Source organism: Pleurodeles waltl, chromosome 5, assembly GCF_031143425.1.
Source record: "Pleurodeles waltl isolate 20211129_DDA chromosome 5, aPleWal1.hap1.20221129, whole genome shotgun sequence".
Taxonomy (NCBI): Eukaryota; Metazoa; Chordata; class Amphibia; order Caudata; family Salamandridae; genus Pleurodeles; species Pleurodeles waltl.
This window is the reverse complement of record NC_090444.1, coordinates 631,333,360-631,347,751: the sequence shown is the minus strand read 5'-3', so window position 1 is coordinate 631,347,751 and position 14,392 is coordinate 631,333,360. Positions and strand designations below refer to the sequence as shown.

General features: G+C 45.5%; 1 protein-coding gene across 2 annotated transcripts in view; it reads left to right on the top strand.

Moving 5' to 3' along the window:
• RNASET2 (ribonuclease T2) overlaps positions 1 to 10,579 on the top strand; it is a 148,752-nt gene extending 138,173 nt beyond the window's left edge. For both annotated transcript variants that reach the window (XM_069234489.1, XM_069234490.1), the window contains 2 exons: positions 4,009 to 4,083; positions 7,903 to 10,579. In XM_069234489.1, coding sequence (XP_069090590.1) covers positions 4,009 to 4,083; positions 7,903 to 8,106 — 279 coding nt within the window. In that variant the 3' untranslated portion in view covers positions 8,107 to 10,579. The remainder of the gene's footprint in view (positions 1 to 4,008; positions 4,084 to 7,902) is intronic.
• The last annotated feature ends 3,813 nt before the right edge of the window (positions 10,580 to 14,392 follow it).

Sequence of the window (14,392 nt, the reverse complement as noted above, 5' to 3'; positions counted from 1 at the left end):
AAATAGAAATAAAAAAGTAAAGATTGACCCACGGTCCTACCATTGACGTGCACTATCTTCTGTGTGGCTGATGATATTGTACATCAGCAGAATGGTATCACGCACAAAGGCGACCAGTGGTTCAGGTGGTTATCCATTACCTGATGCTCCATGCAGTGGTGGGCAGAAAGAAATGGATGAAAAGGGTTTACCAATAGCCCCTTATCATCAACTACCCACCTGTCGGGAGAGCAAGATCCCAACCTGCGTGCGTCCCTCTTCTCCCTTGAAGGACATTATCTTTAAGGGAAGTTTCCATTCTGACCAGGAAGAGGGACCCGACGATTGCTTCCGGGTGTTGCCTCTGGCGTCACAGAGAAAAGAGGAACTGGCATGTGAAGTGAGAAAATTGGCAGAGCCAAGAGAGAGTCACGCAGAGAGGCCCGATGAGGAAAGGATGTCGCAAACACAACCAGAGAAGATGGAAGGAGAAGAACGACCCGAGGACCACACACCTCGGTGGGATCAAGGAGTGGACTCTGGGGAAGAAGCAGCCTGAAAAGAACGAGAGATGATCCGGGAGGCCATTCACTGTGGAGCTACATCTTCCTGCCACGCGTCAGGAGGAGCATGGCTCAGTCAGGTGTGTGGCCGGGTGAGGGGACAGGGCAGAATGCTTGCAGACCTACGACACCTTTAATAGCTTAAAGTGAAAAAACACATGGGGAGGGTCGGCTGGTATGCAGCTTGCTATGGGGGCTAGATAAAACTCTGCTTCACTCTTGGTGCAAATTTAGGAGCACTTCCTTGTGACAAACAATACCGTACACCTTAAAGTTTTTTTTTCTCTTCATTTAACTTGCCATACTCCTTTTATACTCCATTTAAGTTCCTAGTGGACACATCAGGTGATTGTGGTGACGGTAGCAAACCTATAAAAACGTAAATACTTAACGGCACTTACTGTGTTCTCTCTGGGACCTAGAAGAGAGAAGAAAAAAACATTAATTCGGTTTCATCTTGCGTTCGTGCTGGAATCCCTCAGCATAAATATATATATAGTGTACAGCCAATAGTGTACAACCCCTATCCAACGAGTGACTGGTTCATGCGAAATGCTGCCATAGACCACACATGTATACATAGATATTTATTTCTATGTATTTTGTGGGAAAACAAAAAGATCTTGGCTTATCCCAGATATAACCATGTAGTTGGCAAATTGCAGCACAGAAAAGGATGCAACTCTGCCTTTGTCAGAAAAAAAATCTGATTGACTACAACGGAAATAGTACAAAGGGGAACCAAAGCTGGAAACCTCCTTGCTTGTACACCGAGAGCTAATGTACATAAAGGGAACGTCTAACAGATTACCAACACTAGGTGCGAGCACCTGCATACAAATGACAACATAGTTGTAGACCTTCTATCATGACCTGTACTCCTGAGATTCCCTACCAGAGGCAAACGTAGAGTGCCACCGGTCTGCCCTCCGAGCAGGGCCAGCTTTAGGACTGTGCGAGAGATGTGGCCGCACCAGATACTGAGCTGGATTGGGGGGCGCTGACCTCAGGGAGGCGCTGTGTTTAGCAAATCATCATTTGAAACGTGCGATTTGAAAGCACCTGCTGAAAAGTTCCTTGTGCGTCCAACCTTCAGGAAGCAATTAAAATGTCAAGATAACTCTTGTGATTAATGTTTCTGCTAGGGAGAGAGACTATTTTTGTCCAGGGGCAGCTTTGACTCGCCATAAGGTAGAGTAGAAGGTTAATATATCTGCTGCAAAGAACCGATCTGTATTTTATGTGGATAGCTCAATGGATTAGTAAAGCTAGCCATTCAAGCGCTTTTAAACAAATTAATGTACGTGAAATGGGGCCTATGGAGAGTTGACGGGCACATTTGCTGGGTGGTAGTGAGGGAATCCGAGGAGGGGGTCATGGGGTGGGGGGCACCAAAAAAGACTGTTGCACAGGGCACCACCAGTGCTAAAGCTGGCCCTGCCTCCGGATGTCAGTCCTCATTCAACAATCTGAAACCCTATACTCTGATATCACAGTAGAGGAGGTGATCTCTGGAATAGCACAATTACAGCCAAGTAAAGCTCCGGCCCTGATAGCTGCACTCCCACTATCTACAAGACTTTTTAACTGCTCCTTGCACTGATCTCAACAAGCTTGTATAATGTCTTTACTTCTACAGGCCCCATCACCGACATAATGAAAGAAGTAGTCACCACAGTGAACCACAAGACTGGTAAGGACCAAGCACACTGTACCTCTTACAGACCCATATCCGTATCAAGCATGGATGCCAAGCAGTTTATCACCACTCATCTCGCCCTTCACGCGGAGCCCCTAGCTGAACCATTAGATCTAATCCTCTAATCTTGGGGATAAAAAGCAGCCACGAACACAAGATGTCCCTTTACACTGTCCATGTTCTGTGATCTTGTGTAACCCTGTGATCTGGATCCCTTGCCCTGCTGAACACCTGGGAAGCATCTGGTCAAGTAGCCAGCTTCAAAATAAATCTTCAGAAGTCAGAGATTTTCTAGTGTCATTGCTCTTGCGTACATGCCCTTCCCTTTCGTCTCCCAAAATAGGCAACCTGGCCTTCTCCCCCACTACAACTGACAATGCCTCACAGTGGCAGCGGACCTCTTGCAAACAGGAGACTTCCTCACCCCAAAGGACTTCAATGTTTTGAACAGGTAAAGGCCATCATGGGAACTCCTGATAGGAAGAGATTGAGATACATGCTAATCAGGCACTGGGTACGTCACCCCTCTAAATGACCCCATACAAACAGATCACTTACCTATCTTGAAAAATGGGTTAGCATAAAACCTAAGGACAAACCCATACTGTCCAATATTTAGAAGTCGTTCAGCTCCTGGACACTCACCGGGAAAACCCCTGCACAGAGAAGGTGGCAGACCGACATAGAAGGCACTCAGCTTGGACGATTAGGCTAGCATATTTCATGGATCTCATACCACTGCAATTAGCACCTCTGGCAGACTTGCCAAGCTAAGAAAAAATAACAAGCTATATGGGTAGTGTGCGCCCTCCGGCATACATAATTGGATCCCAGCAAAGCCCCCGTTTGCTGGAAGAAGTGTGGAGGCAAGGGCATCCTGACTGAGTTGTTGTGGCGCTGTTCCAAACTAAAGCAATACCCCCAGGACGTCTAACCAACATTAACATGATCTTTGATACGGACTTACCCAATTGGCAGCATGCATTCTGCTCGGCCTCCCTAATGAACGTATCTCTTGTAGTCTGGGCAAGGCAGACCAATAACTCGGGTCCTCTATGCCGCTTAACGTGCAGTCAAAGTTGCTGCCCTGTGGGGGACCGAGTCTGGCCCAGAATAGGATGTACGATGCCTGTTTGCACAGTCTCTGCGAGCTCTTCACTTTTGTTGTTACTGAGCTAGCGGGCTAGAAGTCGTTTGCACGTTCTGGTTGCGTTTTTCACAAAATGCTCAGAGGTCGTCAGGAGTAAGAAAGCCCCCAGTAGAGTTGTGTTTGTAGTTCTTTAACTACACGTGCGTCAGCCTCCCTTATGCTTCTCATTCATTAAAGCTGTTGGTGAGGTTGCCTAGCAACGTGCTGTATACCGATTTATGAATGGCTCTTGGGTTCCCAGCAGGTTGTTTAATGTTCCCAAACATACGGCAGTGCGCGTGGTAAATTGTAAGGAAATTGATTACGTGCGCCTGCATTGCTTGCAGACATTGCTTCTGCTTGCAGGACCCCTAGCATTCACTGACTATAACATATTTTTTGTTCGGTAAGGATATTGCTTTTGATAATAGTAAATTGTCTGAAACGTATGCAAGGCACTGTCACTGGAAGCGAACATGGCACTACGTCCTCGAAGGCCTAAACAGATCCTAACCTTACTATTTAAACACTATTTAACATTCCTGTGCCTGATAGTAGAACAGAAAAAGAACATGCGTGATGCTGGAGCATACTGAGTGATTGTTTTTTCCCTGACATCCGTTGTGTCCGTTTTCTAGATCGCTGATATCAGAAATGCAGTTCACCAAGTATATGGTGTGATACCAAAAATCCAGTGCTTTCCGTTGCCGGAGGTAAGTGTTATATCCTGCCCCATTTGTATTGATATGTATGCAAGAGAAGAGTAGGGCATGTGGGGGAGGGCCATGGAGGGATTAATATTGTAACGAGCTGTAGTGAAACAAGTAGGTTAATTAGACCAAAGTCCAACTCGGGTTGTAGGATAACTCTTATATGATCACACTGAAATCATCTGTGCTCATTTACTAATGAGGGATGCGAACTCCCTTTTAATGGGATACTTATGACCGATATTCCACGTGCCTGGCACACACTCAAGCACTCACCTCACAAAGCGCCACGTGACTAAGTGAGACAAGACCTAACATTCCATTTTAATAAAGAATATGGTCAAGGAAGCCCACTACTCCTTAATACTAAACATAATAAACCAGATACCGTACAAAGGCCTCCCACCATATCTCAACTAATGCATGTCAAGTCAATGCCATATGGGCCTCCACATACAATCATAACTAAACAAATGAATGCAATGCCACACTAGAATGCATTGATGTGGTAGAAACCATACACAGGATTGGATGTTGCACACTCATCACAGTGATGTAAGCTACACATGCGGGCACCCATATCAGATGGAATGAAAAACAGTAAAAACTCAGTACACTACACCAATCTTGTGTGCCTCAAAATGCAAGCTGGATCAACACGAAGGCCACCACACACTGCTGGTATGGCAGAAAGGCTACCAAAGCACCCCAGACACCACTTGGGTCATGGAAAAACATGGTACAGGACAGGCTAGCTGCTACCCTTCCCCTGCTATACCCGCTGATCATAGGGTACTAGAAGTGAAAAATAGACATATACACCAAAAATGGAAATTGCCAGGTGGCCTAATCAAAGCAGTACACAAATCACAAAAACAACTAGTTCAGTCCACAAACGTCCTTCTTATCATGTAAAATGTGACTCGGAGTTACACCGAAGTTGAACTTTTGCCCACCATAAAAGTGTCATCATGGCCCTATATACTCGTAGCGCCCAACAAATTGCACTCGTGACCACACGTAGTGGCAAGCAGTGTGTGATTCACAATCAGAGATAAACAGCTGGATTCCTAATTGCCTCTAGTGAAATTAAAATGCTTATCACCAGCGTTCCATGTATTCCATAAACTCCAGGCACTGACATCACTACCGGGACACTGAAGCAACTCGGACATAAAAGCAGTGCCTAATTTGTGCTTGTTGTTTCCGGTGCGGAGCACTGGCACTTATTTTTGAGGGCCGGAGCTTAATGTTCTGCCTCAGGCATTTATTGCGAGCAAAAGACACATTGGGTAAAGAGGTGGAAGAGAAAAACGAAGTAGCGTCACAAAGGGAGAGAGCAGAAAGCTGTATGAGTGAGCCGAAGGGGCAGGGAGGGTCCGTAAATGGACTGAAGAGGCCCGAGATGGCTTCAGGATTACGCTGCCTTAGTATTCCTTGTGAGCACATTTAATTGCAGCAGCCGCGTATTTAAGAGAAGGCCTCTTTTTTTACCAAACTATGATGGTTTTACGTTTTCTTGAACCTAGAATGACAACAGTGTCACACAATAGCACACAGTCATTTCATATAATCCATGCTTGTAAAGGTGTTTGACAGTACCGACACACAACTCTTCTAAACTGGTGAGCTATACTGTTGGCGCAACATTCATATTTTGCAGCTTCTGCAGCTTATTCTGCACATTTGTCTGCTTGTGCTGAGAGATTTCCTATTTATATAAGGGTAAACACTGGGCTCACTGTGAGATGCGTACCAGGACATTTTTCTACTTAAAATCAGACAGCATGCTTTGTAATGAAAGAGAGTAGCAATGCTCATAAAAATTGAAATAGGGGAATAAGGGGATTGTACACGTGCTCTGTGGCTCCCCAGGGTACTTTGATATTACAGAAGGACCCACAGAAGCCAACAGTGTTGAATAATCCTGCATGGCATTTGTAGGTGAGGGACAGCAATGGTCATGTCCAAATCGCTAAATTGTATCTGCTAGATCTCAGAATTGATTGCAAATTGCAGAGACTTTTCCATCTGTCATGTTAGTCACCTTTTTGTGCCAAGCCCATGGCTATTGCTTCCACTCTTCAACTTTCTGCCTACGCGATAGTAAATACGTCCCAGTGGCTTCCCCTAATACCCATGCACTGCATACCGCTCAATCTCTGGGTGCACATGCTGCACCAGTGGGGGGGAAAGACTTTCACCACTACTGCAGTGGTCTTTAATTCTCACCCTGTTGGGCTTTCTTAGTTGTCCACAATTTAAAGGACTTCTTCAGCTGCTGTCACTCAGCTCATCACAGCTTCAGTTAGCGATTCCAGAGGATTCACCTTGTGTGGGATATTGAGGCAAGCCCTCCACTGGAGTGTGTACGAGCCTTTTAATCCCTTTACTCTGCTTTTAGCTAGAAGAGTGGTGGAATATACCTGTGCACTTATTTGCAGGAACCAATCCGACAGGTGCAGTAGGTTCAGCAGAACATTACATAGTTGATACCCACACAGTGAATTTGCAGGTAACCGAACCTGATTGGGAAATGCTACCCATCGCTAACCAAAAGGCTAAACACGAAAGGGAAACTAGTCTGAAAACGAAAGGGAGGTTGGACTGCTGCAATCGATGAATGCATACGTTAACCCTTAATGCAAGTACTTATACAGTACTCGAGCAGAGAAGCACTGGGAACCAGCAGGGATGCTAAGGGGAAACGACATCATCAATATCTGCAGTTTCAGAAATAAGGAACAGCGCCTGATTTAATTACTGTCGTGTCTGAGACCCGGTCCACTTAAAGCCTTGTCACTCATGTAATAAAGATTTCAAGGTGGGAAGAGGCGCAGTCATAGACATAGAAGCCAGCCAACCCACTTTGGGAAAGTTAACGGTGCTTTGTGCAACTATGCCGAAAAATCTAATAAAAACACACCTTTCTAGAATTACTTTATTAGAGCAGTAGTTATGATGCAACCATTAGGAAACTGAACATAAGAAAAAGAACAAAACCCCACCTCCAAGCATAAGCTCAAACTGAAGAGTCCTTCTTTTCAACCAAGTATTTTGATAACACACTACTAGGGAACATAAACGGACTTGCATATTATATCCCTTTATTTCAAAATTGCAAAATAGCAAAGCCACTTTTGATGTAAATTGTTCAGTATAGGATAATACACAGAGAACCCGCCTCCCAAATTGTTAAAACATTCACATTCATGCTCACACTCATACTTTCATACCAAACATGCTTCACACATTCTTAAAACCACCTGATGCAACCTCACACCGGAAGTTCAGATGTAACTTGGGTAAACAAAAAAATATTCACACTTGGCATTTAAAAAGGTAATCTGTAGACATGCTGTGGGTCGGATATGGTGCTACTGACCGAGTCTTGATCTGAAATCCTTTGGATGTGTGGTTTTTGGAAGTTTGATATTATAATTATGTGATCAGTGTGACTTTACCACATGTAGACCATATGAATGTAAAAAAGGAACCACCGCATACCCTGCATGCTTTGGAATTGACTTTGCTTGAATGTGAGTTATGCAGTAATCTCTTGGTTTCTATAATTATTCAGTCGGCTACAAGCCATTATTTTTCTCTCCCTCCTTTGTCATTTCTCACACACTATTTATGTCCAGTTTTTAAAGAGAAAATGGAAACTGACCTGCTTCTGTCTGGCAAACTTTACTCAGTTGCACTTACTTGAGTATACCAAGACAAGTGGTTTCACATAGACAAGGGCTGCAACATAACTGTGTGCAATATTATTGGCATTAACAAAAAATAGTAAAGAAGATATGATTTCTGTGTTCACAGCAGGAAGATACCCAGGTGCTAACTCAGATTGAGATCTGTTTTACCAAAGAATTGCAACCAAGGAACTGCTCTGGGCCTGGGGAGGACGCTTTACAAGGAATGCGGAGTCGACCGGTCTCTTGGAATTCAATCAAGGAGGAGCTGAGTGTGTGCAACGAAACGCTCCAGATCTACTACCCTCCGATGGGCCAGCTGTGGGTCTGACGCCCGGTGACGCCACAGCTGCCTGAAGCCTTTTCTCCAAACACACATCTGTACCTCACAGTATATACGACACCGTCAGGAGTGACTGAATCTTTCCCCATTCTGCGTTTCCTATCTGCAGATTCCTACTTGAAATTGTTTAGCAAATGTGCATCAGCATGATTTGAGAAATACCCCGAGAGTTTGAACTAGATATTTCACTATTTTTTTTCTCTAAATTTCGAATCAGTGTTTTGAAGGAAAAGAAACGTTTCCATAGAAACTTTTTTATGGCCGTTAATAGTGCTTCTATAATCGGAGGTGATTGTTAATCATGGTATATCAGCATTGGGCGTTAATGGTTCATCTAGTTCTGGACATTTGATGTCAAATTTCATCTGGTACTTTACATTTTATATTGAAGTTGCAGGACCTGCAGCTACAAGATAGGTACTGTACTTTGAGCAATGCCATAGCAAGTTACATAGAGTTGGAATACTAATTTGTTGTTTTTCAAGGCAAATTAAACAACTAACCCTTTAGAATGGTAGCTTGGTGGTGGTAGAATTGTGTGATGATTAAGTGAGTTTGATCTAAGAGTAGTAATTTTGAAAAAACAAATATCTATAAACAGATGGGATTTTAAAAGTAATTCTAAATGTTTACAGCAGCAAAATCCAGAGGATAAAGGCATTTCTGCAGGTTAAGCCATTCTTTAAAGTATTATTTTATTGTGGTGTTGTTTCTCCAGGGTTCTTTTCCTCCTAACCACGGAAATGCATTTGAGAGGAAGTATGTTTAAGCCACCATCCACCATGTTCCCTTAGCTGGGCTCCTTTGTTTCATTGCATAGGTAATTTCCATTCATACTCCTGTGATGCACCTGTGCCCCTTTTTATATCCTTTTGCAGGAGCATAAATGATAATGGGCTCAATTCGCAATGCCATTTACACAAGCAAATTTAACTTGCACGAGCAAATGGCTGGGCTTTCGACTACTGCAAAATCACATACTGATCTCACATTCAGTAACACTTTTGTTCTTGCATGATAGTTTTTGATAACTATAATATTACAAGGAAGTAAACCCTAGGCAGTCACCAACATGAGTTGTGGGCATTTACAAATTCCCGCCCAATTTTCTTCCTTTGCTGGAAATAGTCTGAGATTTATTGTTGTCATGAGCAGGAGTAAATCCCTTTCCAGCCTGGAAAAGAGAACAGAATATTCCCAAACCTTTTGGAATTTTACCGAATTGGTTTCTCCAGGGGAACACATATTTGCTATTGTTGCTTGCTTACCACAGCACATAATCGTACCATGGATGCATTTACGCTCTGGGAAAACGGCTATGCCAAAATGAGAATTTGGAAAGGTTTTCTAAAATTGTGACTAGCACAGCTTTCCAGCCGTAACCTGGGAAAGGTTTGAAAATCCCTGACCTGTAACACTACATTCATCCTGAAGCAGCAGTTTCCATGTAAAGTTTCTCTCTTTTCTTAGTAGTTGGCTCCTGATGCATGAGACTTGGAAATGCAATAATACCACCAAAAACTCTGGTGCTTTGATGGACCATTATTTGCAGAGCAGCTTTTTTTAAACCTCTTTTTCCAAAATTTGAAGCTGAGCAGTGGCCCAACAAATGAAATAGCATATAGCATTTTTAGGTCTCCCCCGTGGCAACGCATGCACTCTTACTTACAATAAAGTGCTTGCAGCTCGCCCATTGCTTACCATTTGTCAGCTTCATTATCTCTCTTCTCTGCTGCGTCCTAACTGGCCACCTCATGCCAGGCATCACTTCCTTTTATTTCTATGGACATGACCAAGCACAGAAGGATTCAACTTAATTAGTGTCCTTCCACTGATTGAGGTATGAGTTTCTGGACATTTCCTGTTTGGATTACTCTTGCAGCTTCATTCATTCTGTTTTCGAACACATTTTTGAACATTGACAACACATTTACACCTTCATTGATGCTTGCCATTGCACATCTATTTTCATTGCCTTTCAGCCATTCATCACCTTTATGCCTCATACCTATGCATTTATTTTAAGTTTGGTTCCTTGTTTCTTACTTCCACCCACATTTGTACCACTCTGTGGCAATCCACTGTATACCACACCACTTTACACCACCCTATGCCACGACACGCTACTCTACTCCCCTTAACTCCACTCTAACCCACTGTATTCTACTGCACTTCACTCTGTGCCACACCATACCACTAACTTTTAGTCATGCTGAACAGCAGTCAAGCTGCTGTGGAACCTGGCTAAAAGACATTGGCAAAGCCAATAGGTCTTGCATACGCAAAACCTATTGACTTTGCCACTGCTTGTTTTACTAAGGTTTATTCACTTGTGCAATAGAAACGGACAACCGTTATAGAGTGATAACTTGTATAGATAAAGATTGTATTACAAACAGAGATTTGTTGGACAGATGAAATCTAAATAAACAAGACCTCTACCTGGAGGAAACTCCATAAATATTATTGGTTAATTTATTCCTGCACTCGTATATTACTGGCTGTCTTGTTTCACCAATTTTATATAATTACCCAATCGAGGTAAGCTGTTTGTGGTCACTGTTTGTGTTAACTCTTTTTATTTTCGACAGTCTGATAGATACATCTAGTTGCAGATTCCTTACCTTAGAACTAACCCCAGTCGTCAGTCTGGATCTGGATATTTTTCCCGAGCAGTACCCCTGTGTGCCGTTAGATGATGTCGATCGGCTCCACGTCCACGCCGGATATGACGTTGTGGATCCTATATAGGCCCCAGCCTGGCACACTGACATCAGTTCTTTTCTTTCTCCGCCAGCCTCACACTGATCCAAAGTAGAACTACCCCTCAGTCATTTTGTTGACTGACCTTTTTTTTGCTTTTTTGTCAACATTTTTTGAGGGTCAACACTCGTGGTGCGTCGAGGATTTATTTGCATAAGACTGGGTTCAAGCCTTGCAAATCCTGCCATCGGGCGATGTCCGTGACAGATTTGCACCTCATGTGCCTGTGGTGTCTGGAGTGCAACCACGATTCAAAGTCGTGCTCCAGGTGCCAGGTCATGAATCGAAAAGATTTGAGAGAGAGGTCCCTGATTCCTTGCGGCCCAGTGCTTGGCTCTGCGCCTCTTCCAATCTCGGTCGATAGGAAAGTCCTAGTCGCAGAGCCCCCCTTCATCGTCGTCCCACTCCAAGTCCTCCGGATGATTTGGTAAGTCGAGACACAAGAAGAAACTGAAGAAGAACAAGCGTTTTTCAACTTCACCCCTTTCACTGGCCGACGAGATGAGGTCAAAGGAGAGTCCCTGTTCTAGGTCTCTGTCCTCGGAGCCAATGTCTGGGTCAGTGAAGGAAAGTGCCCCTTTTGTCATGATTACCCCCCATTGTTTGCCTGATATTGATGCTGGGATCCTGCTAACCAGGCCCCAGCACCAGTGTTCCTAACCAAAACTGTACCATTGTTTCCACAACTGGCACACCTTTGGCACACAGCCAAGTCCTTTGTACAAGGTACCAGTGGTACCAAAGGCTCTGTGACGAGGGAGGGTTCCTAAGGGCTGCAGCATGTATGGTGCCACCCTAAGGGACCCCTCACCAAGCACATGCACACTGCCATTTCAGATTGTGTGTGCTGGTGGGGAGAAAAAGGCAACGTCTACGCCCACAAACCGCTACCTGTGGCATAGGTAAGTCACCCCTCTAGCAGGTCCTACAGCTTTAAGGCAGTGTGCACTGTACCACAGGTGAGGCCATAGCAGCATCAGCACTATGCCCCTACAGTGTCTAAGTCCATCCTTAGACATTGTAAGTGCAGTGTGGCCATATTAAGTACTAGTGGTGGGAGTTTGTCATTACTAACTCCACAGCTCAACAATGGCTTCACTGAAGGCTTGGAAGTTTGGTATAAAACTTCTCAGCACAATAAACCCACACTGATGCCAATGTTGGATTTATTGTACAATGCACACAGAGTGCACAAAGCCACCTGTATTTTACCTAACGTTTTTATGTAAGGCTGACCAGTCTGTGCCAGCCTGCCACTAACGGACCGGTTTCTCACCCCATCAGGGAGAGCCTTTGTGCTGTCTGGGGTCAGGAACAAAGCCTGCTCTGGGTGGAGGTGCTTCACACCTCCCCCCTGCAGGAACTGGGAGTCTTGGCGGTGAGCCTCAAAGGCTCAGGCCTCCTGTTGCAGTGCCCCAGGTCCCTCCAGCTAGTGGAGATGCCCACCCCCCGGATGAAGCCCCACTTTTGGCAGCAACTCCAGCAGGAAAATTAGGAAAAACAAGTAGGAGTGACCACTCCAGTTTGGACCACCCCTAAGGTGTCCAGAACTGGTGACCTCCACCTTACAGAATCCTCAATCTTGTTTTGGAGGATCGGGACCAATAGGGTTAGGAATGTGCTCCCCTCCCCAAAGGGAGTGGGCACAGGAAGGGTGTAGACACCCTCAGGGACAGAAGCCATTGGCTACTGCCCTATGACCATTTAAAACTCCTAAATCTAGTATTTAGGGGCTCCCCTGAACCTTAGCAGATTCCTGGCAACCTCAGAAGAAAGAAGGACGACTGCTAAGCCGACCCCAGCAGTGAAGACTCCAGACGACAACTGACTTGGCCCCAGCCCTACTGGCCTACCTACAGCTTCAAAGACCCCATTTTCAAAAAGGCGACACACCCTGCATGACCAGCGACCTCTCAAAACCCCCAAAGGACTGCCTGCCGAGTAGAGGACCAAGAACTCCAGAGGACAGTGACCTGTCCAGAAGAAATCTCTAATAGGACCCTAGAGCCTCCCCGGATCTGCGAGCCCCACTCATTCTTCACCGAACGCCCGAGTCCAGGTGGCCTCCCTTTCCAGAGAAGGTCCCAGAAGAGTCCGACCTTGAGTCTACCCTGGGTTGACCCTCCTGGCCAACACAAAGAGGCCTGCAGCCTGAATCCAGAGCACCCCCCCCTGGACTGCAACCGGATCCAATGAAGATTCCTGATGCCCAAGGAAACCGCTGCAGCCGCAGTCCCCTGGCCTTGCAGCAGAGTTCTTCTGGTTCTAGTAATAAAGTAACAAAATATATCTTTGCTATATAAAAACAATTGGCCTGGAGTTAGTAATTGAGTGTGTGCTTAATTTCTTGACTGTGTGTGTACAACAAATGCTACCCTCTGATAAGCTTACCTGCTCGACCACACTACCACGAAATAGAGCATTAGTATTATCTGCTTTAGCCTATGTTAAACCTCTTGGGAACCCCTGGACTCTATACACTCTGTACCTCATTTTGTTATAGCATATAGAGAGCCAACTTCCTACAGTCTGCTTTGCGCCTCTCCAATTTTCTGGGAGCCGGAGCAACCCCTGTACCCCATCTTTGGACAGTCTGACTCTGTTGGAGCACCTTTGGGCCCTGCAGGGTCAGTAGGGGCCCCCTCCGGTTCCACGCCAGCGGCTTCAGCTGCAGGGGGTACCCATGGATCCATTCCTGGATCTGAACTGGCGTTGGTCGTACTACCTGGACCTTCCCGGATGCCGGTTACCTCGATACTCCTGACGACGCCCGTGCCCCCGGTGGCATAAACCCTACCCTCATTGCCAACTCTGAAACTGAGTCAGACTGGAGTCGCACAATGCCAACTTCTACAGGGGCCATGTCCCCTATGTCCGATCCTTACCTTTATTCTTATGGTTTGGGGTACAGTGAGGAGTGGGAGAAGTCACTGGACCCTTTAGAATACCAGCTACAAGACCCTTTGGACTGGCGACTGAACCTGGGTGAAGCCAGTGGTCTGGATATTTCCCCTGACACTGGCACGTATTCTCCCCCTATTGTGGCTATGGAGGAGGGAGCAACCTATTCCATGGTGGTGCCAAGAGCATCTGAGGTCTTGGGCCTCGACTACCTTCGGTGACAGTCAAGCCTAACCTCCTGACAGAGGTGCTTCAACCTGGGGCTTCACCCTCTGAATCCCTGAATCCCTACTGCACTTCAATGAAGCCCTTACCAATGTCCTGCTTGGTATCGGGTCCAAACCCAGCACAGGGGCTCCTGCGAACGTTGTGGTCCATGAACACCACATGCCTTTTGAGCTGTTACTCCCACACGATGTGGGATATGGTTGCACAAGTGCTGCCACAGGTTCCAGAGGAGACTCAGGATGTACTCTCTCAAGCTGTTGCTGATGGGAGACGTAGCAAAGTTCACAATCAGGTGTGGACTGAACACAACCAACTCAGTGGGCAGAACTGTTGCATCGACAGTGGCCCTGAGGCACCGTGCCTGGATGAGGATGTCTGTTTT